The 26984-nt window shown below is 30.8% G+C and overlaps 1 protein-coding gene across 1 annotated transcript; it reads left to right on the forward strand.

Annotated features, from left to right (window-relative positions):
• Nucleotides 1-13730: 13730 nt before the first annotated feature.
• LOC113852988 lies at nucleotides 13731-15042 on the forward strand. Its single transcript, XM_027483417.1, has 2 exons — nucleotides 13731-13971; nucleotides 14770-15042. Exons 1-2 carry the CDS (start codon nucleotides 13828-13830, stop codon nucleotides 14923-14925), a joined length of 300 nt encoding a protein of 99 aa, XP_027339218.1. The 5' UTR covers nucleotides 13731-13827; the 3' UTR covers nucleotides 14926-15042.
• Nucleotides 15043-26984: the final 11942 nt, after the last annotated feature.

A 26984-nucleotide genomic window follows, 5' to 3' on the forward strand; every position in this document is an offset into this window, starting at 1 on the left:
AAAAGATCGGTTTCTTTTTATTATTATTCGGTGGGAGTGAAGAGGGGAAGACATGTCATGTGTAAGAGGAATACATGGACGTTGAAGGAAAATGACACGCGTGCCTGAGCGAATAGAATGTGCGGTTCGCTTGCAAATGGAAACTCATGAGTTACTGCTAGTCATTACTTATCGAAGATGGTTTCCTCAAAATTCATGATTGATGTCAGTCACGTGTCAGCTTTGGTTGTTATTTTATGGGACCGAAGTTTCCTTAACCCTAAACCTTTGTTTTCGTGTGTGTATTGTATTGTGTTGGCGGTGCTAAAACGGTTTTGAGAGGGGATGGGAAACTAGCAGTGGCGGGCACTATGGGATAAGTATTGTCACGGGATTCTCATCACTTTCCTCGTTAAAGTATCGCTTGTTATCGGTGACCAATATTCTACATGCCGGGTTGAGAATGTGTGTTCTAATTTACCTCTTTTCATCACTAATCTAGTTCCTTCATTCTTTTTTCACCGTTATGGGAATAAGGTTGTTTTGAAACAATTTAACCGATGGACAAAATAAATAGTAAAGTTGGACACGGGTTACACCAGATTGGTTAGTTCGAAGTCAACAAGTACCACTGACCCATGACATGCATGCAAAGTGACTTCCATGGGACAGCCACATTTGCTTTGCATGTGACATGTGTCATGCATGTAGAGCAGCTCAGGTGAGATAAGGTCACCCTTCCTTCTTTTGCCGTGTGTAAGTTATGAACAGAATGTTTTGAATTTAAACAAGCCAATTTCTTTTTTTAGCTTAGTGAGAGAATAACAAGATTCTTTTTTTCTAACATTTGACAAAGAGGGATTGAGAAATGGTTTTTTTTTTTTCTAGTTTTGCGAAGGAAGATGGACCAAGAGAGGGGACCAACACAGAGAAAGAGGTATTTTCATCAAATTTTCAGTATAACATGTATAAAGTATGTTTTTTTAATTTTATATTATAACTATTTTATTCCAACAACAAAAAATAAATTTTAAAATAAAAAATAAGAGAAAGAAAGGGATATATGTAAATGTTTGCATCAGTGCAAAATGAAGAGGTACAATTAACTATATAAAAATGCACGGCATATTTTAAGGAGTAGGGCTCTTTTACCTAAAGCAACACATCTAGCCTTGACATATGGCAACACCACAATGAGTAGCGTTTGTTCATTATGAGCCACTAGTCTAGCACTAACACATGACACTGTTCTCCTAAAATTATGTTTGTTTAAGGTGTTAAAAAGTTTTTGAAAAATTTTACAATCTCATAAGATCTTAAATTTTATGATTCTCACACACAATAAGATGTTAAAAAGATTTATCAAGATCTATAGCCCTGTTGTGTTTCTTTCAAAATTAAAATTAAAATCCCCATTCATTCTATTTTTTATAATTAACAATTATCACATTAAATTTTTTAATTAGAGTCAGACTATAAGTTATACGAGTCATTAAATAAATTATTAAAATAATTTAACAATCTTCTACTTGACTTATATGAAAATTTAAGGATTCAATAAACTATAAGTGTATACTATACATTGAAATTATCAAGTCATTAACTTTAATCGATTTGAAATAATTGAATGATAGTGGTCACAAATTATCCAACGACATAATTTCTTCCAAGCATTACATAATCAACTCAAATCAAATAACTTAAATCAATTTTACTACAAATTATGACTTTAATGAGTTTCTAATACTCAATTTGTTATCACACTAAAATAATATATGTACATAACACAATCTCAATAACAAGTAAACAAGCATAAACACTACTCTTAATTGAATTCACAAGTGTCACAATAATACGAGAAATATAATTTATACATATATATAAATCGTATTATCATATTAACAAGGACTTTTCTATAATGTTTATTCTTTTAACATGGTCAGAAAATATTTTGGGTGACAATCTCTTAGTTTACGGATCCGTTACTATCATATTAGTACCAATATGTTCAATAGAAAATTTATATTTCTACACTTCATCATTGACTAATAAGTACGTCAAGTTTATGTGTTTTGCATCATTTAAGTACTTATTATTCTTAGAGAAGAAAATAGTTACAAAATTATCACAATATATTTTTAGTGACTTTTTGTATTGTCAACAATAATACCAAGCTCTAAGACAAAGTTTCACAATTATAATGAATGAACAATGACATCAAAGCATGCTACAAATTCTGCCTTGATAGTAGACGTAGCAATAATGGACTCTTTTTCACTCTTTCATGAAATTCCACTTCCAACTAGTAGAAAAATGTAACCAAAAGTGAATTTCTTTGAGTTTACATACTCAACATAGTTTGAATCTGAGTAGTCAATCACTTCAAGGTGATCAAATCTTCTGTATTTGAGCATGTAGTCCTTAGTCCCTTATGAATACCCAAGGACTTTCTTTGCATCCTTCCAATGGTCCATTTTGAGATTGCTTTGATATTTACCTAATATTCCAACAACAAAACTAATATCTGGTTGAGTGCATGTCTGAGTATATATCAAACTTCCAACCACTACTGCATAGGAAATAAATTCCATTGATTTATGTTCTAACTCTTTTTGGAACATTGTATTTCACTAAACCTGTCTCCCTTTTGAATTGGAACTATCTCTCATGAGCATTTTTTTTTCATTGTAAATCTCTCCAAGACTTTGTTGATATAACCTTTTTGAGACAATCCTAACAATCCTTGTGATATATTACAAAATATTTCTATTTCTTTCACATAAGATGTCTCACCTATATCTTTCATCTCAAAGTTCTTAAAGAGAAATTCATTTACATTATGCAACACGCCAATATCATTAGTAGTAAGAAGAATGTCATCACTATATAGGACCAAAATAATAAATGTGTTCTGTTCGTGGACAAGTGTACCTGTTAAAAAGTAATAAAGGATTTTCTAAAACAGTTTTTAAGTTATTGTCCCACAGAAATTATTTTCAAGTATCAAGAATAGTTTGATTTGATTGTTTAAATGTAATAGGATTGTAATAGACCAAAAATATAGCTTAATATTAACAATAAATTAAAAGAACAGTAATACAATGTATGAGATAGATAAGATGAAATGAGCTTATGACTTATAAGTTCACCTACTACACTTCTTTATGTTCTAATTAATTTAATCCTGATGTTGGTATCCAAATATTTGTCAACCAGTCATAATCAATTCTATTAACACCTAATGATTATGCAACTTCAATATTCTTTTTCTTGAGTAAACACTCCCAATGATCATGCAAGGTAATTGGTCAAGAAAGCGTGAAGATCCTATGAGTTTGTTAATTTAATAACGCCTGAAAGAAAGGAATTAAGTGTGATTAACCTAACTTTCTGTCTCGTTTTATCCTATAGTTCCGTTAATTATACGTGGCACGACTGCCTACAATGTAACTAACTATGGAATGCTAAGAATGATCAAATTTTAACATACACAATACATTTCAATAGAATAAAACCAAACATTAAAGGAAAATCAATACCAATATTAAAAGTAAAAATCACACAAAGTTTGAAGTAGGATCCGTCATAACTTTAGCTATGAGTTTAGTTACTCATAACAAAATAAACTACAAAGAACGTGATAAAGAAACCCATAAACACAAAGAAAAACTCAAACAAAAGAATCTCAAAAAAATAATAGATGAAGAGAGTTCTTGTTCTCTGAAGGGGCGCTCAATCACTTGCTTAGACTCTAAGAAAAAGCTTGTTGTCCTTGTCAATGGTCTCCAATGACTCTCAAAGATGAGTTTGGTTAGAACTAAGAAGAGGAATAAGATGTGTAGAGAAGTGAAAGTGTCTCAAGTGTAGAACATAAGGCCTCTTTATATAGGTTGTGTCTTGAGTTTCCAATCGATTGAGCTCTATCTTTTCAAATTCGTTTTATCCACAATCAGAATCGCTCCAAATCTTCATATCAAAGTTTAAATTTAAAATTTAAAATTTAAACTCAACTTCACATAGCACTGCCAAAGGCTAAAAATATATAATTTTTATCCAGAATATCTCTATAATGCACTAATAACAACTTTCAGCTAAACTATAATAATTAATAACATAATTAGTGTGTGTGTGTGTATATATATATATATATATATATATACACACACACATATAATGTGTGTATATATATAATAGAGTTTAAGTGTATAAATATAAGTCATAAAATATATCAAAATATGAACTTATCATGTTCCCAATAACCTTCATATAGATACATCAGTCAATAGTTTTCTCTACAAAATCATATAATGCAATGGTATCATTGAACTTAAAATATCATTGTCGAGATTTTATTTTCCTGTGGTTAAGAAACTATTTGGTTGGTTTATATAAACTTCTTCTTCCAAGTTATTATTTAGAAAGACAGTCTTTAAATCCATTTGGTGAAGTTCTAGGTCATAATGAGCCATCAAAGTCATAACAATTATTAAAAAATCCTTCTTTAAAATTGGAAAGAAAGTCTCTTTATAGTAAATGCTATCTTTTTTAGTGTACCCTTTGGCAACAAATTCATCCTTGTACCTTTCAATATTACCTTTTGAGTCTCGTTTGATCTTAAAGACCCATTTACAATCGACTCATTTTGAACCTTTAGAAAACTCCACTAGCTCCCACACTTTGTTGTCATCCATTGATTATAACTCTTCTTTCATGGAATTGAACCATTTTCATAATCATTACATTTCATGGCTTGCTTAAATTAGGTTGGATCCTCATTACTACTTAAGTCATTTCTTATGACTCATCTACTACTTGCTCATTTGTAACTTGAAGATTGTTAGGTGACTCATCATATATGTGTTGTTCTTGTGAGTTTAAAATATTAATTTGTTGTCTTGACATGTTGTGCGACTATGATATAACAAGAAGAATAATAACTTAAGAAGAGATACAAGGTGTAGGAGTCTCCACATGTGTTTCTTTAATTTTCATATTTTGTGATTCCTCACTCCCACTAAATTGACCATTTTCAATGAACCAAGCATTATCAAACTCAACTATTCTCATATTATGATTTTGACAGTAAAATTTGTATCCATTTGATTTTTCAGGTAACCAATGAATTAACTATTAATCGTTCTCACATCAAGCTTCTTTACATACGCATTATATATTTTTATTTCTATCAGACAACCCCAAACATGAAGATGCCTTAAATTGAGTTTAGGTACAGAACTATAACTTAACATAGTTCTAACTATTTCCGTAAGAGTATGATTATGCTTTTTAGCTACATTATTTTGTTGTGGTGTACCAGACATTGTATATTGTGCACATATGCCTCAACATTCTAGATATTTTGCAAATAGACCTGAAAATTGTGTACTTTCATTAGATTTATCATAACATTCATCACCTCTGTTTAACCTTACAACTTTTACTTTTTGATCTAATTATTTTTCTACCTCATCAATGAACACACATGTAATATTTCAACTGATTGAGAATTTTCATGCAAAATATGTAGATAAAAAAATATTGTGAAAAGTCAACAATAAAAGTGATAAAATACTTTTCATCACTTTAAGATGGGATGTCAAAAAAATCACAAATGTCAGTGTATATTAACTCAAAGAGTTGATTGCTTCTTGTGACTTGATTATTTGATATATGTTTAATTTATTTTCCTTTGATACAATTAACATATACATCACAGTCAACAAAATGTAATTGAGGAAATATTTCATTTTTCATTAACCTCAACATATTTCTTTGGATATGTAAGATGCCATAAGAAACCAGAACATTTATTACGTACATTTATCTTACTACCAATACTATGCTTCACATGAAATAAAGATTCAACAAATTTAACATTAAGATTGAAATTATATAAACCATCCACAAAATAGTACATATGTTTATATAAAGAAAACATGCCATTTTCAATCCTAAAGTTAAACCCTATATCATTTGACTTTGCAACAAAAACTAAATTCCTAGCATATATAGAAATATAAAGACACTTTTCTATATCTATACAAAACCATTGTCTAAGATCAATCTATCTGTCTTGATTCCTTCTATGTGTGCCTTCATTTTCTTCCTCATGTATAAGAATGTTTCAATTCTGCTTATGGATTAAATCGAAAAGAATTCATGCATTACATGTGACACATAAGTAATTGCACAAGAATCTAATTACTAGGTATTATTAGGTACTTCAATGATATTTGATTCAAAATGTAACATCCCTACTTTATTAATTAATAATTTTATACTTGATGTGAGTTGTTAATGCATGTTGCTTGAAATTAGGAGAATTTTAGATGTGTGAGTTGCAGGATTTTTTACTGTAGCGAGATGTGTCTCGCTATAGCGAGAAATCAGCATCCAAAAACAAGCATTCTAGAATTTTCTCACTGTAGCGAGGAACTCTCGTTGTAGTTAGAATAACAGATAGCAAAGTGCAATTTTATCTGTTTTTTTCGTTGTAGCGAGAATTGGCTCGCTGTACCGAGAATGTCACGAGCTGAGGGGTATTTAAGAGTTTTCAAGTTTAGAAACTTGGATTATAATCCAAGTCACGACTCCCATGTGTTCTCTCTGACTTCTCTCCTCATTTTCTCAGCAAATCCTTGGAAAACTCCAACTCTTCTCTGATCAAAGCTTAGAAGTTCACTTTCTTTGTTCTTTAGTAAGTTTTTAAAGCTTGGTTCTCCATTCCTTTGGTTATTTTCTTGATTCTCCTTCTCTAAATAAGGTCTCTTGTGATATTAGGAAGAACCTCACATTTTGAGCAAGAACCCTCAAAAACCCTTTTCTAAACCTCCATTTCAAGGTAAGGAGAGTTCTATTTTGTTACCAATAAAATGTTATGTTTGTATTCATGAAAAAGTTGTGATGAAATATATGATTTTGAGTGTATTTTGGATGAGAACGTGTTTTTGTTATGTTTGAAGCATGTTTTGTAGTGTTTAATGAAGTGTATTATCATTGATTTGAGTGTATATGCATATATATGGTGGACTGAGTCTGAGGGGACTAACTCTCGGCAATGATTAAATGATGTATGATATAATAATGAAACTAGAGTAAAATAGAGAAATAAAAGTGTGAATAATATATTAGGAAACAGAGAATGAAAAATATAGAGATGAAATGGAAAAATACAGATAAAGGGAAATGACAAAGGAATATGATAAGGACGAGTATAGATAGTTCAGAGGTACACTGCGAGTGTGGAAGAGGGAGGAGACTGAGAAGTCTTGGAGAAATGAGGGTGGTGAATGCTCCTCTTGAATTGCGTAACACAAATGAGAGTAAGAGTACCACAGGCCCCACACTCATTTCCTGACTAATACTCTTGACCATGTTTTTGCTAAAAGGGGCCAGGTCGGCACACGTTGTATTCATGTAGCTGCGGCTATCCAGCGACTATATATGCTAAGGAAGACCTCGAGAGATTCTAGGGGCAATGAAAGTGAAATGAGAACTCTGAGTATTAAGAGAGAGATGAAAAGTAATAAATCAAACACTTAGAGATTATTGCATGTATATGAATATGATTTTGTAACATGATTGATTGTTGTATGATCTTTGTTTTACTATGTGACAAATTGTGAATGTATGCTTGGTAATATGAATAGAGACTCATCCTTACGTAAACCTTTCAGGGAATTCAGATGACAGCACCACTCGAGAACATTAGATTAGTAGATAGTTTTGTAACAAAAATGTTGAATTATATATTTAACGAATACTAGAGACTTAGTTTCTTTAGAATTATTGTATATGATAGTGAGGTACCTAGTGAGATGGTTATGATGAAAATTGAACTAGCCTTTAGTGTTTCTTTTGATTTCCCTGTACATAGAATCCATCATACTCTTTGTATATATATCTTCCCTGGTACTGTGAGGACTCCAGCAGCAGTGACTTATCTGGTCACATATCACGACCATGATCACTTCAGGAGACCATCGCGATGGATATTTGAGCAAATTACGGGTACCCAGGTCACTGCAGATCTAGGTAATCTGTATCTTGGATCAGATGACGACCTGGATTCTAAGGACTTAGCGATGATAGAAGGTTAGCACGGGAATGACTAGTGCTACTTGGTCATGTGATGGACAGGCTGCTCATTAGGACTGACATCATTTTGTATATTTGTAAATGTTAGCAAATAGTCCTAATATATTTCGATAACTATTATGAATATTTGTAAATAATGAAATATTTTTAGATATTATGAGAACAAAATAGGATCATGTTATTTTGAACTTTTCTTAAGTTATTTAAAATTATTATGGTTTTATTTTTCAAGCTCTTATGTTTGTGAGAAAAGTGAATGGAATATACAATTATTACATTATCATATTTAACCATTAATATAATTTAACTTATTTTCCATTTTATTTTGAATTTATACCCTTATCATGGTAATTAAAAATTAAGGATGTTACACAAAACATACTGAAACATAGTATTTACCTTTCTTTTTGAATCAACTCTTTCTTTTTGGACAATCTTTTTTTGTGACCATTATTATTGAAGAAATGTCATTTCTGATCTTTTTGGATTCGACCTTCACAAACATTCAATGAAACTTCACCTTTCATGTCCTTTTTACCTGGGTTAGTCTTACTACTAGTAGCCCATTATGAAATGTGAGATTGAGAGAGTAATCTTTCATCTTTATCAACCTCATTTTCTCTTGAACCAATATGGCCTTAATTTCTTGAAAGTTCTATTTCTCTTTAAGAATGTTATAATACTTAGAATTGGTCAAACTTAGGACGAAGTGAGTTCATGATGAATTGTACTAAAAAGAACTCACTCACTTCTATACCTATTGATTTCAGCTTTGTTGCTTGATTAACCATTTTAGTCACATGATTATGAATAGACCGTGATTCAAATTTGTTAGTAGTTAACTCACTCAACAGAGTGCTTGAAATAGACTTATCAATAATGTCCAAATGTGAAAATTATTTTATCTTTGTCATAAATTCCCTTATTGTTGGCCTAAATACATAGTGATAAAACATTTAAACTAGTTCTTGGTCCTAAATACAACTTCAAACTCTTTAAATATGACCTTATTGTTGGCCTCACTATTGCTAGCTTAGTTATCCCACATGTTTGTCATTAAGTTCTCTGCCTTAGTCATGAAATTGTTTACCAATTTTAATTTGCTTCTCTTATTCAATTATGCAATTTTCATTTAAGGACATAGTTATGCTAAACTTACAAGTCTTCCTCCAATTGTGAGACTTTGTAGCTATATTTATTTATTCCATAGTTTGTCATAAGGAAATCACTTCCCTTTTATCAATTATTTTTAATTCTTTTGCAATATTAATAATTATGTGACTTGTTATAATTACCTTATTCTTTTTCTACCTAAGGCCATCTTGATTGAATTCATGGCTGGAGTAGCTATATAGGGGTAGCCACATATTTTGGGACAAATTCAATACATATATACGGAATTACCAAAATTACTAGTTAAATTTTTGTCAAGTGCAAAACAATCATTTATTTCAATTATATGCAACTTTTAACAGAACATCAATGTATGTTATCATTGACAATATAGGAGGGAGTTGGAAGCTCTAACACAATATCAATGGTAGACACAATGACACAGGGCAAATTTCACATAAAGAACAAGAACAGGAAAAAATATACAAGCGAATAAGAGGGAAAGGGAAAAAGGGTTAGGGTTTAATTTGAAATTATACTTAAAAGATTTATTAGGCAATAATCGCTCTCCAATCTTCAATTCTGAGAGCAAATCCATGGGTCACCTGCAACAGTTCATATGTCAACCATTGTCTTAAATAACAACATTTGAAGGCAGTTATTTAATAACTGCTATCCAAGTAATATTTGGAGAATGATTTCCATTAAACCGCTCTCAGAAGTAGACATTAGAAAGTGTTTCAATACTAACTGTTCTCTAAATGTCTTATTAGAGAGCAATTTGTATTACCATTATCCAAGTTTGTGCTCCATAAGCTTCTTCTTCAGTGGTTCCCAATCATAAAACTGAAATCATAGGAAAGCATAATGAGGACATCTTAAGGGATTGAGGTCTTATACTGAGAATTCTTTTTGGATGAGTTCTTTTTGGATGGTGAATTCTTGCATATGAGATGTTGTGCACACAGTTTAAATTTGGTTGTTAATGATGGCTTAAAGGACATGCATGCTTTCATAACAAGCATTCATGATGTTGTTAGATTTGTGAAGTCTTCACCTTAAAGACTAACTAAATTTAAAGAATGCATTGGTTTTGCTAAAATTTCTTTTAAAAAAATAGTATGCCTTTAATGTTCCAGTGAGATCAAAGACTAACTAAATTTAAAGAATGCATTGATTTTGCTAAAATTTCTTTAAAAAAAAATAGTATGCCTTTAATGTTCTAGTGAGATGAAACTCAACATATTTAGTGTTAGATTATACTGAGAAATTACAAATTATTTTTGAGAAGCTAGAATTTGAAGATGCGGGATATTTGAACTATTTTGGGGCTACTAGTCCCCTTATAAGCATTGACTGCGAGAATGTTAAAGATTTTATTATATTTTATGGTGCAACAAATATTTTTTCTACTTCTATTCAAGTCACTATACATGTTACTTTTTACCAATTAGCTTTGATTTTGTATGAATTGAAACAATCATCTATGAATCTAAATTTTATTATAGCCTCAATGGGATAAGTTATGAAAAGAAAATATGAGAAATATTAGGGTAATGTTCTAAACATAAATCATCTTCTATATTTTGGAATTATTCTTAACCCCCAAGTTGAAGTATGTTGAGTGGTGTTTTAATGCGTGTATTCTGATGACATTAGTTTTTCTAATGAATTAGCCCGTAGTGTGTAAAAGTCTGTGTAGATTATATAATTGGCATGCTACAGCTTATGAGCAACAAAATAAGGTGGTACAACCTTCGTTTGTTTTGATGGAAGGCTTTTCACAGGGTCAAATATCTAGTCTAGTCATACTTGCAATAGATTTGGCTAGAACAAATGTTTTTAAACAACATTGAAGGCAAAAGATTCTATTGACCAAACGAATGAACTTGATAGATGCTTTGTTGAAGGTTATGTTAATAAGGATGAGAATTTCCACTTGCTTTTATGGTGGAAACATAATTTCTCACATTTTTCTATTTTATCATCTATGGTAAAGGATGTGTTAGCTACACATGTTTCCACTGTGACTTCTAAAAGTGAATTTAGCACTAAGGGTAGGATATTTGACATATTTAGAAGTTCATTACTCCCTAAAATGACTTATACACTTATTTGTGTTAAAATTGATTTAGGCATTCCATATCAATTTATACACTTTTCTGTTTCTAATTAATTATTTTTATTGCAACAAAATCAAAAAATTTGAAACAAGTCTTCTAATGTTAGTGGACTTGAATCTACAAGTTCAATATCTAAATATATGATCATTAGGTGAAATACCCAACTGATCTAATTTTTTGTGAGCTAGTCTGACTCTAATTTTCTCATTTAATGTAGCAATTATACATTATGTATTTATAAATTTAATTGTATATTTATAAGTTTAGACATGTTTATATTTTTTGAATATTCACATAAATGACATGTTAGAATACCAACTAATAATTTATTTTGTGAGTTATTTCTAAATTTAATTTTTTATTTTAATGTATTATTGATGTATGCAAATTTAATTTTAGTTATTTGATATGTGTAGTTGTAAACTATTATTGTATTTGACAATATATGTAAGAGTACTCAACCTTTTAGCTTTATTGTCAACCTTATTACTTGACTATTTTTGGATAATTTATAAAATATAATAATTAAAATTACATCATTTTTGTATTTTCAATTATAATTTTTTAAAGTCATATTTACATATTTGCAGTGAAGGTTATTATGAGTAGTTATTATGTGACATAATGACAATATAAAAGAGCTTATATTACTGGCAACTTAAGCAAGATTTCTATATTTTTTTTCATATCATTTCTTTATATAGAACTTAGAAATTGTTTCTTATGAATGATGTTTGTGAAATTGATGCTACGATAATAATGCATACTATCAACTTAATTATATAATAAAATTAGTAGTTTGAAGTGCATACCATCAATTTAATTATATAATGAAATTAATAGTTTGAATACTAAAATAATTACTTGACTGTAAACATTTTGTAATTCTAAGATAACTTCTTTTATGGCATTTATGTTGTTGAATTGATAATTTTATTTATTATTATTATAGCCTTGTGCAATTGGTAGATTTAAAAATTGCTTTATTTGCAATTTCCACACTAAAAAGGCATGAAAAATAAGTTTAAATTTATCTTCTAGAGAACTTTACAATTTTTGCTTTGAATAAATTTTAATTTGCAAGTACTTTTTTTTTTATTTCTAATTAGTTTTGTATTCTTTTACAAAGTTTAGTCATTAGTTCCTAACTCTAAACTCATCACAGGATTCATAACAGGCATATTCTCAATTTTGACTCATTGTTAGAGTTAGAGGAAACAAGTTTATTTTGAATATTTTAAAACCTTTTTTATTTAATTGATGTCATGATCATCAGATATTATTGAATAATAGATATATTATTTAAAATCCTTATAACTTATTTTAATTAACTTAGCCAAAACAATTAATTGTCTATTAGTTGTTATGCACATGGAGTTGTAAATTTATAAACAATTGAAATACATACGTACTGATAGGTACATGTGTGATTTGTTTACTTGAGCTTACTAGAAATATAAGTTAAAGTTTTCAAATAGAGATCAAGATATAGTAAAGAACTATTTTCATAAGGAAAAACTCATGTTATCCCTTTGTATGTTTGATTATATGCAATTTACACCCTAACATGTGAAAGTGTTGTATGTTTGATTATATGCAATTTACACCCTAACTTGTGAAAGTGTGTAATGTGATACTTTATGTTTTTTAAAGTGTGTAAAGAAACCCTTATGTTACTTAGACCTCTAATTTCTCTATTTTTTGAATAAAATTATCCAAAAAAATGCATGTCCGGATAGGAATATTTTTGTCCAAGTAACAAAAAAAATTAAACATTTAAGTAATAAAAGAACTTTTTCCACATTTTCAAAAATATTGAGTGCGTTTGCCCAGTTTCAAAAGTTATTGTCTAAGTTATATATGACTAAATATTCAAGGAAGTTAAGTATATTTTTTCTTTTCAAATTTAAAAAATAAATAAAGTTAAACTGTAATAACTAACTTGATTAAACTTTTTTTTTTAACTCTAATCAATCTAATGAACTTAACTCAACCTTAGTCTAAAATATTATTGTCCTTAATTTTGGTCGGTTCTAAGCCTTCAAAACTGAATCCATCCGTTACTCCATCCTACTAACTACATAATATATTTTTTTAGTAATTAAACTTTTCAAATGATTACGGATGAAATTTTATTGGATTACCCTCGCCCCGACTTGGACCTTTTTTAAGAGAGAATGATATAAAAATTTATATTTTTATAAAAATTTGTTAAGTTTATTCTTTTTATAGGCTTGTTTTAACTCATTGATTATAAAAAAAAGTATTCAAATTGATGATGTAAATTTTCATAAAATTAATTTAAATATTTGTTGATTGAAATCTTTACATCAGCGTTGATAAAAAATAAAAAATAAAAAAAAAACATTGGGCATTGGGCATCGTTTCTAATATTTATAGGATTTAAAACCGGGCCAAAGTAAAGCACGAGACCAAACAAAAGCTTCGTGTTTATGTTCTGAGCGTGAAGTGAGTGTGGTAGTGTGGTCGGTGTCTCAGTGAAGGCGAAGAAAATATGTTGCAGTTCCCCGCTTATATGACCCAGTACCCATTGTCGACGAGGACCATTCCGACGTCGTTTCTGTTACCCTCTCAGTGGCCCCAACCCCACAACGAAGAACTTCTTCTCGCTATTGAAGAGTCTGATTTCGAAGAAAAGGTACTCTCCGACCTTCGTCTCTTCTTACCTTCTCAATTCTTCATTCAAAACGGCATCGTTAGCTTTTCGTTCACTTGACTAATTAAATTGAACCTCGTTCATTTCTAGCCATTATTTGCATATATTTATTCTTCTAGGTTTGGTGTTGCTGGGATTCGATTATATGATTCTGATTGTTAAATATTTCAATTTTGCATTCCTTGATTTTTATGGCATATATTTATTTATTTATTTATTTATTTTATTTTTTTTATGTGCGCATATGTATGTTTAGGAAGATTAAAGTTAGTTCATCAGACAAGAATAAAGGGGGCATTTTGAAGAGTTTACGGGCAGCTTATGAAAATAGCTTATAGCTCACATGTGCTCCTTTTAACTTTTTTCTGATAAGCTTCTTGATATGATTTATCAGAGTTAGCTTTCTTAGCTTATTTCAACAAGTTTTGTCATCAAATTTATGCCATAAACCTTTCTGTTATAAAAGTTTATTGAATAAGTATTTAATTCTCTTCTCATAGAAAAGCTATTAGTTTGCCACATTAGCATTTAGCCGTTTGTTTGAACTTAGCTGCATGGATTTGATTATTTAGAACCCAGTTGTCAGATATATAAAGTAGTTACTCACATACCTGAAGTGAGGTAGTGCTTATGTATCTGTATGCATGTAATACTATATATTTCTAAATGTTCAGTGCTGAGGATAATAGGCTTCAAGTTGCAAACCAATGCTCTTTGAATCACTCTTATTGTTCCATGCTTCTTACTTTTCCCTGTTAATGTTGGCCCGAATCCTTGCAGTGCAATGAAATCAGGAAGATGAACAGCAACCTGACTGTGATAGGGAAAACCACCAACGAAAATGATAAGGAAGACTTTGACAATGAGGCAGATGATGATGATGCTGACAACGCAGAGGAATCCGAGGGGGAAGAGTTTGAGCAAGAAACTAGTTGAGGAAGCTGCATATTAGATCCCACTCATATTTTGTTAGTATGGTTGAACTCCCGTGCCAAATCTTTGTATTGAGTATTGATTCCTCGTTCATATCATACTTTTCTGTTATATATGCTCTTTCTTGTGCTTAATCAAATACTTATAACCTTCAAGTAGTGAAAAAATGCTATATATCTTTTGTTTCAAAAGTCATTTACTGTTTTTCCATTTTCATTCATGTTTTTAAATATTTATATAGGAATAGTGAAAACAAATATTTGAAAACAGAAATTAAGGTAACATTTTTATAATTAAAAGTAGAAAAAGGGAAAATGTTTTCTAAAACTAAACAGATCCTTAATTATCACCTCTTTCCCACAGTGCCTCCTTTTCTGAGCCAAGTATCAATTTGGCCTATGAAAAGGAAGAGAGAGCAGTTTAAGTTCAACCAGTTCAAGAGTTCAGACAAAGACAAGAAAATACAGGGCACTTTGCCTTTAGACGAAAAGTGACTCTTGTAACAGCCGTTCCTACTCTGAGCTTCTTAATGTAACTACAGTGATGTTCCTTTCCCTGCCTTTTTATATTTTTTTCCTTATCATCTACCTCTGATCTTGTTTTTTTATCTTAATTACGTGAGCAATGTCATGAGCATTTTGTTATCATTTCTGATTTCGTGTAAATAATTTGTCTTCAACGCAACGGAGACTCGGCTAGCCACACCAAGCATGACTGCTTCTATTGCAGTTGCAGCTTTAGGAACATGGCTGCTAGCTGCATCTGGTGCCCATGATCCCACATATAGCTACTACACTTAAGCCTTATCTCTCATACTCAGCTATTCATACGTTTGTATGTTTCAATGATCACTCGGTAAGCACTTCTAATCTTCTACTTAATCACATTCATCATTATCTTACTCAGGAATCCAAGTGTCTTTGTACCTGCATCTTTACTATTCTTCTGCTACTTCCCACCGCAGAGTAGTCTATTCAGCTGTACCAATTAATCCACAATTGAACAATCATCATCATCATAATCTAAAAATATACTTTTACATTAAGAAATAGTTTTTCCTTCTAAAAAAAACGTAAAATTAACGAGCTTCACTCTTTGTATAAGGAAACTTTGACTTGCGAAAAAAGTCATGGGCGAAGACTTACCTGCAAAATATTGCAGTCAATGACGCATCAAACTCAGAGTTTCGATGAACCCAATTACTTATATCCGTTGAATACTGGTTATATATTATCCATCATTGATTGTCAAACTATCAGTAATACAAAAATATTAAAAGTTTTGATTTTAAAACAATTGTGGAATCTTATTATCCTGTTATTCTATTCATATCAAACAATCGGATTGCGATATAGCATAGACAAATTTGGACGAGGTGCTAATCAGCTTATAGGTGTGTTACAATTGGATCGAACAGATAGATAAATAGACCATGGATAACTATAATTCAATTTTGCTGCACGGTTCATCTGGGTAAAGGTTATTCTCCACTTACAATAAAGAAAAAAAGAAGAAGAAAAATACAGTTGCTTTAATGAAAAAGCCTTAAAATAGAAAAAAGTGCAGTTTTAAAAATTGGACCAGACTCGTTGGCCTGAGAACTAGTAAGATTGCCGGTCTAAATAAATAGCCTGAAAATTATAGCTGCAAAAAATGGCTCAAGCAGCAGTCAAATTGAACACAAATCGTCAAAAATCATTTTTTAATATTTTAATTTTAAAATATTTTTTAAATCAATAAAACTTGTATATGAAGTCTATTTATATATTATTATATAATTATTTTTGTGATTTTTTATCTAATAAAATATATAATATGATATTTTATTTAATTTGATATATATATATATATATATATATATATATTCACTGGTTTAACCTCAGTTAAATAAAAAAAAAATGAACGATGAGTCAACATCTTCACCAATTCAACGAATGATTCGACTTTTAAAATATTAAAAAATAGTAAATGAGAAACATATTCGAGGAATATGAATCCAAGATCATTGCGTTGATTCATAGTTGGCAAGACAGAAAGTTACATACACTTGATACAAAGAACCAAATCGGCTTTAATGACTTGTAGCGCATTTGCTTAATCAATTCTAACAAAAAAACTAAAAAGAAAAATAAAAAATGCCATTAAATCATAACTCAAATTCCATGTTAATTATATTTATAGCTGTTAAATTATCGTTGAATATCAAACTTGATTCACCGAACATTCATACAATCCAGCATTTGAAAGGTCAGGAATGCGTTGTTACATATTCTGAGGGTCGACAAAATTTAAAATAAAGTAACAATTATTATTTTTCATCAAGTACTTAGTTTAAACAGTATATGACAGATTTTCTTTAAATAAATTATTTTATTCGAGATTTTATGTAAAAAATAATAATAATCAATTTTAGTATGAGTTAACTTTACCATTCTATAAATAATTTAACTTAAATAGAATCACCTCTCATAGAAGATGATTGAAATTTAAACGAGAAAAGCTAAATCTTATCATTCATTCTTATCTTATTATTTATGTCGTACAATTAATTCAAATGCTTCCATAATTACAAGAAACTAAATTATGCACGTATGTATATAAAAAATGCGTCTAGTTCTATATTATAAAATTAAGTATTCATTTTTAAATGAAAAAATCTTTTAGAATTATCCTCTTCATTGAGTTATTGACTTTTCTTGCCTATCTTATTTTTTTTATTTCATATATTTTTATTTAATTAAGTTTTTGGTCTCCAAAAAAATTATAATTTTTTTTATTTGGTACCTTAATTTAATGTTTTTCTAAATAAATATTTCGTAAAATATTTTTTGGTACAAAATAATCTCTTTGGTTTATTTTTTTCATTTGATTCTTTTAAATATTATGGAATTTCATTTACTCTCTCATTTTCTAGGAATCAATTAAAAAATTCACGATATTTATGATAAGAAAATGAAAAATGTGATGGTTAGAGAGATCAAATAAAAACTTTATAATAATTAAGGAGACCAAATAAAAAAAATTACAAGTGAACTACTTGATAAAACAATATGAAGGACTTGTCCAAAAAAAATTGATAAAAAAAATTAAATGAAAAATAAAAAAAATTTACAACCAAAAATTTAATTAAGCTATTTTTTTCAAATATTATTACCTAACTTTAATGAATCTCAATTTAAACTTACATTAAAATTTTAAATTTAGCATTGAATCCATAAAATTATTGTTCAAAATATGTAGCCTCCCACCTTAAAAAGTAAAGAATTATCGTTATGAACCAAATAATTAACATTGCTCTTGAAGGATAGTTAAGTTAAAAATTAGCTTAATTGTATTTTTTTATTCTTCAATTTTAGTTTATTAATTTGTAATTGTGTAATTTTAGTTCTCGTATTTTTTAATTAAGTATTTTTTGTTAAATTGTCATCTAATTTTTAAATATGCAATGATTTTCTTCCTCCTCTTCCCTAATCGAATGCCATTGTTGATGGAGCTCATTCTCTTCCTCTCTCCTTAGCCAAATTCTGCCATTGTTTACAAAGTTCTTCTTCTCCCTTTCCTCCTAATTAGACTATACCATTATCGTTGGAACTCTTCTTCCTCCTTTCCTCTTGGTTAAAGTTCCATTATGAAGAGTTCTTTGTCATTGCCAAAATTCTCTATCTCTACCACCTCTCCACCACTCATTACATTCAAGAGATTCTTTGTTTTAGAGAACAAAAGGAACACAATGTTAATTATTCTCTTGTCATCATTGAAGGCCATTGCGAAGGGAGTTTTAGGGAGGAAATAACAAAAATACTAGCAATCTAAGCCAAACACAATTATGCAAATGTCGCTGAAGGTAAAACATTGTCTACAATGTCTTAAAAAATTAGATAGGGAAGACTTTCACGAGGAGAAGGAGAAGACAATTAAGGAGTTTATTGTCAACAAAGGTTTCCATGAATTTTTGAATGATGCGAGTGTTGAATTCATAGTTTGAGATTTGTAAATAAAATTTCCAGTTTGTGCCAACAAAGGATAATGAAATAGGGTGAAGGATTATAAGAGAGAACTTAAGCATTTAAATTCCTCTATTTTAAGTCTGTACATTTGTATAATTAACTTCTGGTAGTTTCTATTACTAGGCTAATTTCCCTTTATAAACATTACTCTCCTTTATATCACTTACCTTTTTTTATCATTCAATATTCTTTCACAATTCTCTCTATCTCTATCCTATCTCCCTCTTCCGCTGTTCCTCTAATACCTTTATAGTATCAGAAGCTCACGATCCACCAATGGCAGCCAAGACTCAATCCAATGTTATGCAATCGATGATTCCAGTTTCGATGAAGCTCGATGATGATAATTTCCTCATTTGAAAAATGCAAGCTACTAGCGCTTTGAAATCATTCAAATTACAGAAGTATGTTGATCATGCCAATCATGGATAGATATAATCAAAATACAAAAATGAGGATGACAAGGTTGAAGATAAATTCTGCAATGAATATTCTACTTGGGAGATACAAGATCAAATAGTCTTTATGTGGCTTCTTGCATCTATGAAATTTGGAAAGCGTTACATCTTTACTTTGAGATTCAAACTTGTGCATGCATTTCTCAACTCAAGATTTAGTTGAAAAGGATTAAGAAGACTGGTTCTTTGAATAACTATCTTCCTGTGAAAAAGAAGATTGTCAATACTCTTGCAACTATGAGTTCTTCCATTGATTCGAGTGAGCACATCCAAATCATTCTTGAACGTCTTCCAGTGAATATAATTCTTTGGTCACGTCCATAATCTCAAGAATGGACCCTTACTCTATTATTGAGATTGAAATGCTATTAACTACTTTGGAGGATAGACTTGAAAGACAACAACATAAGGAACAAAAAAATATCAATATGCAGGCCCATTATGCTTAATTTCAGAATAATTACAAAGGAAAGCATTAAGGTTTCTATAGAGGCAAAGGGAAAAACAATTTCAGAGGCAAAGCACAAGGTAAGTTTTAAGGTCATAAAGGTTTTAAAGGCAATACTCGTGGCACTAAGAAAAGCCACAGTAGATCTCAGTGTCAGGTTTGCAACAAACTTGGACACGTAGCTCTTAATTGCTATCACAGGTTGAATCCTAAGTATTAAGATACTTCTTCTCAACAAGCATCAAATTACAATGACTCAACCATTAAAGCAATGATGGTTGAGGCATTTCTGAATGATCAATCTAGCATGATAGAATTGATAACTATCCCAGAAACCTTCTATGATCCCTCTTGATACCCTGACATGGGTGCCACCAACCATATCACTGCTAGTTCATCAAATCTGATGACTAAGACTCCTTACATAGGTAATGCTAAACTCAAAATGTCCAATGGTGAGTCCTCTATCATCAAGAATATTGGTAATTCTATCTTTTTTCCATCTAAATCATTAAAACCTCTCTATCTCAATAAATTGTTGCATTTCCATCTATTTGCAAAAATTTACTAAGTGTATCTTAGTTTGCCTATGATAATAATTTGTTCTTTGAATTTTATCTTGAAACATGTTGTGTTAAATGTTAGGACACTAACCAACCTATTTTGCATGGACATATAAGGAAAGGGTTGTATGCTTTTAACAATATCTATGTTCAACCTAAAGATATTTCTAGTAATTTGTGAAATAATGTTTCTTTGCAAACAAATGTATGTAATAATTCAACAAGTTGTCATAAATCTCAATTGTATAGAACCTGGCGGTATGCTCGTTTCGATCATGCTAATTATAAGGTTATTTAAAATGTTCTCAATAAATGTATTATTTCTATTTCTAAAAACTCTACACTCTCTGTTTGTAAGGCATGTTGCTTTGGTAAATCTTATAAACAACTATTCTCTAGTTCTATAACACCTTAATTTATTTTTTAATAATTTTCAATAATACATTTTTGTATTAAAATAAGAATGATAAAATTCCATTTCGAATAGTTCCAAGATACAGGGTTTCAATAAAGTATTTCAAAATATAGGATGAGTTACAAGTTTGAATCAAGATAAATGCTACAGAACCTATTTAATACATCACAATTTTTAAAAATAATTTTCTAAGTCTTACAGTAGTGTCATCCATCCCATTTACTAAGTTTGGTGGTGATCGTCTTGGTCACTTGAAAAATAAATGTAAGCGTAAGTCCTCTACACTATTACAAACACGACATGAAAACTCACTTTGCACATTCAAACATTTTCTAATAGAATTAAATCATACATCTAAGTAAGTATTAATCGATTCATTCCAACAATGTACACAACATATTTATACATCAATCGTTCACATCAATTCATATACGGGTGCGCTCATTGCACCTTTAACCAATCTACACACATACATGTGGTCATTGCACATTAGTCATGCTCACTGTGATCATAGTTTTCCTGATTCCCTCAACCTCAGGGACTTTTTCAGTTTCACACCATGGATGGTCACCAGTTATCCCCCACCTCACGGATACAACGTATGCGATTACGGGCCTTTTAGCAAAGGTATTGGTCAGAAGTCGAGTCAAGAGAAGAGTGTGTGGCCTTTGGAATGGTGTCACCACCACTCCTTTTTTCCTAAGGTATTCCTATCACCCCATCTTCCACACCTCTAGTGTATTGTTGTAACCATTCATAGTTTCCAACAACTTCAAACACATCCACAATCAAAATCAACATGTCATCCACACACATTCACCCATATTCTTAATCGTGGCACGTATACTCACGTTTGACCATTTTCATCACACACACTATTCAACATCAACCACATTATATTTCTCACAAACTTTCCATCAAAATCTCACTACAATCAAATCATTTTTATCGAAACACACATCTTCTTATGTTCTAATCAATCACATTCTAATACATAACAATATAAACGAATTCTAAGCACAAAGAGATAAGGTAGAGTCTCCTTTACCTCAGAATGAAGACCCACAATGAAATCAACGTTAGAACATTTTCCTCTCATGGATTTATGTCCTAAATACATGGAATAATCCATGAGAAACTAAGGAGAACGAAGAAAGGGTGAAAATGAAAACCCTAGCTTAGAAAATGTACCTCCAAACATCCAAAACACAATCTCTACATTTAATCTATGGCACAAAGGCTTTGGAGGCAATTTAATTAACGAAATAAGGTGAGGGGTTAAGAGAATTGAATGAGAGATGAAAGAAAAGTGAAAATTATGTTTTTCTAAACCCTAAACCTCTCAAATTCCCTAAGAGTCACGATATTCTCGCTGCAGCGAGACATCTCTCACTATAGCAAAAATATCAGACAAATCTACACTTTATTTTCTGCATAATCTTGTTACAATGAGACTAAACCCAGAAAACACCCCCCTCTCTGTTGCCCTTTCACTACAGTGAGAACACAATAGAGACAGGTCAACTTACCTAGGACCTTCTCGCTACAACGAGAATATCCCTAGAGCACACATCAGTCTGTACTCTCAGGCATTTTTAATCTAACCATAAGTCAACATTTCCATATATACTCATATATATACATATCTATCTACATACATTCACATATATGCACAATCGCACCATCAAAATAATTCAGATATGTCATTCAAATAACAATACTCATACTTATATTAATAATCTAATATTATTACAAAATACAGGGCGTTACAAGTTCTACTTCTGTTTATAATACTCCTTTTTAGCTTATTTATTCTGACATATGGGCCCCAACCCCTATAACATCCTCTACAGAAAGCAAGTACTACATTCACTTTATCAATGTCTTTTCTAAGTTTACATGGATTTATTTTATTGCTAACAAATCACAGGCCTTACAGTACTTTATTTATTTTAAAATATATGATTGAGAACTAATTAGAAAGGATAATCAAATGTCTTCAAACATATCATAGTAAGGAATACTTTGCCTTATCTAAACTTTTCCAAGAAAATGGTATTATGCATAGAATCAGTTGTTCTTATACTCATTAGTAGAATGACTCAACTGAAAGGAAGCATTGACACATTGCTAAAATGGGGTTGTCCTTACTAGCTTAAGCTTCTATGCCTTTAAAATTTTGGGGTGAGGCCTTTCAATCTGTTGTTTACATCATTAATAGGCTCTCTATACTTATTTTAGATTTTAAATCTCCTCTAGAAATTTTGTTTAACAAGAGACTTGAGTACATTAATTTGAAGGTCTTTAGTTGTACATTTTCTTACCTAAGATCTTATTATAATAAACATAAATTAAATTTTAGATCAGAAGAATGTGTTTCTCATAGGCTAAAAGCCATCTTACAAAGGATACATATGTTTTTCATCAATTGGACTGCTTCAATTATTCTTGAACCACAACTTCAAGTACCACCTCCTAATACCAACATTACTCACCCTATGCAAACTAGAGCCAAATTTGGAATATATAAACCAAAATCCTTTTTGTAACAACCAAAAATACCACCTTTAACCACTTTTATGAACCCAAATCTGGCAAAGAAGCTCTCACTATACCTCATTGGAAGAAGGCCGTGGAAGATGAGTATGTTGCATTAACACATTGAGTCTTACAACTTTACTTGTAGGAAGACATTAGATTAGATGAAGGTGGGTTTTTAAGGTAAAAACTAACTCAAATGGTTCTTTAAATAAGTACAAAGCTAGGCTTATAGGCCAAGACTTTCATTGAAGGGATGGTTTTGATTTCTCAGAGGCCTTTAATCCTATTGTGAAGCCTAATACTATAAAAAATGTCCTATCTATTGCAATTTCAAGAGGCTGGAATGTAAGAAAAATTGACATAGCAAATGCCTTTTTGAATTGAGATTTACATGAAGATATATATCCCAACCTCTAGGGTTTATTCAAGACAACTCTACACTTGTTTGTAAATTACCAAAGCCATTTTATAGGTGAAAATAGGCTCCTAGTGTAACACTCTGAATTTGGTAATAATAAATTAATCGTTAAAGTGAGTATGTATATATAAATATATGTGAGTGTTGACTTGGTTTGACTGAGAATGGTCAAGAATATAGGATGAGGGTAAATTGCAAGACAGTCTCGTTGTAGCGAAAGGAGTTTTAGACTGTCGTCTTCTTGTTGTAGCGAGAGAGCGACAATGAATGATGCATTTCTAGGTGTAATCTCGCTATAGCGAGAAAGTCTCGCCGTAGTGAGATTATACAGAAATCAGGGTCCAGTTTTTTCTGAGATTTTTGCTGTTGTGACAAGAGGCATTGCCTGCAGCAAGAGTGTCTCACTATAGCGAGTGTGTCACGATTAGAGGGTTATTTGAAGAGTTTAGGGTTTGAGAAATTCATTCTCATCCTTTCCTTTTGAATCATTTTGATTCTCTCTATTCCCAACTTGTTCTTACCGATTAAATTACCTCCAAAATCGTTTGGAAGCTAGATTAAAGGTTGAAATCGAGTTTGGGACGCTTAGAGGTGAGTTTATGAGTTAGAGTTTTCGATTTCTTGTCCTTCTTTCTTGTGTATTCGGTTTCTTATGGAGGATTTCCATATTTTATGGATGAAAATTCGTGTGGGGAGCTATTCTATCATAAATTCATGAAGAGTCTTCATTCCAAGGTAAGGAGAGTTAATATCAAACCTTAACCTCTCTTGGGTAGCTTAAAATGGGAAGCCCTTAACTATTTTGATAACTATCTAAATGTAATATTGTAATAGTGGACTTGTTATTAATAAAGGATAATGTCAAATCTTAGGATAGATGACCCTATTACTATTATTGAGAAAATGTGGGTGATGGATTGTTCGATTGGGCTGAGTCCAGAGTGTCTGACCTTCGGCATATTATATTGATTGTGTGATGTGTGAAGTGATTGGTGATTTCTATGATTGGATGAATGTTGTTGATGATTGAGGTATGTTGAGATTAATTGATGACAACTTGTGAAGAATGATAAATTTTTGCTGTTTGATAATTGAGGTATATCAAATGAGTGAAACCATATTATTGATACAAGTGTTTGACTATTCTTAAATAAAGAAAAGGTTTTTTGTGTAATGTGATTATAATGCCACAGTGAACGTGGCTAAGTGCAGTGAGCGCACATGTGAGTTAATTGAATGAAATGCTGAAAAAAGTGATTATAATACAAGAGTCGGAATAGATGAATAGATGTGATTGCAATACAGGTATTGTGGTACAACCCAAAGGGTGTACTCATAATATATGTATTGTAATACATCAAGTTATGTGGTCAAGACTCACGTATTATAATATGTTGCCCTATAAAAAGGGTGTGGAAAAGAATGAGAAATGTTGGTGGTGAGTTTAGATAGCTACAGCGATACACTGGGATATAGAGTCCGGAGAAGATTTGAAAAATCTTAGAAAAATGAGGGTGGTGAATGCTAACTATGAATAAGTGCATAATGATTTGCTAAAAGTGAAAGCATTCACAGGCCACACACTCATTTTCTAACGAGACTCCTGACTATACCTTTGCTAAAAAGGGCCGGTGGAGCATACGTGTATCCGTATTGCTGCGGCTAACCAGCAACTATCTAAGCTGTGAAGTCCTCAAGAGATCCCAAGGGCATTGAATACGAAAGTGAAATAAATGTGAAAGCGTGGTTATATGAAATACTATAGAAATTGTATGATCATAATATATGCATTGAAACATATCAATTGATGTTGTTATGATATATGTGTTGTAATACATCGACAGATGTAATTAGGACACATGTATTGTGACATATCGATTGATGTGATATAATACATGTATCATGACGTGCATATTAGTAGAAAGATGCTTGTTATGAAGGTGGTAAACATGATTGATTGCTTGTTTGGTGTGTACTCCTTTGTGATTGCAACTTGGGTAATTTGAGTGTTATTGCTAATTAAAATTCCTGTTAAGTAATATTTCTAGTATTGCATATACAAGTAATTATTTTGCTTATATTAACAAGAGATTTAGTAGAACGAGAGATACACACCCTTACTAAAAATTTTCAGGTAATGAAAGTGAACAAAATAAAGATATCTGGTTCGTCCTGGGATCATAATCCAAGGGTATTGGAAGGAAGATTGTTCTGTAGGGACTAGGACCATTTGATAAAATGTATTACTTTATTCAATTTGTATCTTGTGATGACTAAATTTTATAAATGATTTTAAACGTCAGATTTTAGAATTTATGATACTTGGGCCAATTTCGTTGGAATGAATACTTTGAAAATATTCTCAGTGAAAATCCTAAATTTATATGTATTTGAAATGAACTAAATGCTTTGTTAAAAGTAGAGTTAAGCTTTATTCAATTACCCCAAAGTTTTAAAGTTTTACCCTTGGAAGTTTTGACTCTAATTGGAATGCTCTTAAACTTTCATAAGAGGAAAATACAAATTTTGCCTTTATCTTACTATTAAGTTTATGAATAGAAATAAATTCATTTTCCATTTGCCTAAAAAATTTATTTATTTGAATGAAGAAAATGAGGATGTTACACCTAGAGCATGATTTGAAAAGTTGTATCAGTACCTAAACTTGAGTTTTTTATCAACTAAGAGTGATTCCTCTTTATTTTTCAGATTTCACAAGGATCATATAACCTATATTCTAGTGCATGTAGATGATCTTATCAGTTGTGGGTCATCTACCTATTCTATTGAAAGTCTTATTCCGCATCTCCAATCATAATTTCCTATCAAAAACCTTGGATATCCTAATTACTTCCTTAGCATTCAAGTTAATCCTCAAAATGATGACTCACTCATTCTGTCTCAGACAAAATATATCATTGATCTTCTAAAGAAAGTCAATATGCTAAATGCCAAAAGTGTCAAACCACCTATGTATGCTGATTTGTGGCTGAGTACTATAGAAGGCACTAAAGTTGAAAATCTTACATTGTACAAATTTATTTTCGACAACCTCCAGTACATTATAATTACAAGACCCAAGATTACTTATTATGTAAATAAAGTATGCCAATTTATGCAAACCCCTAGAGAGCCTCATTCGCAAGTAGTAAAATGAAATCTTTGATATCTATGTGGTACTTCAACCTATGGAATTACTTTGACAAAATCAC

Source organism: Abrus precatorius, unplaced genomic scaffold (genome assembly GCF_003935025.1).
Source record: "Abrus precatorius isolate BTA unplaced genomic scaffold, Abrus_2018 Scaffold10, whole genome shotgun sequence".
In the NCBI taxonomy this organism is placed as follows: domain Eukaryota; kingdom Viridiplantae; phylum Streptophyta; class Magnoliopsida; order Fabales; family Fabaceae; genus Abrus; species Abrus precatorius.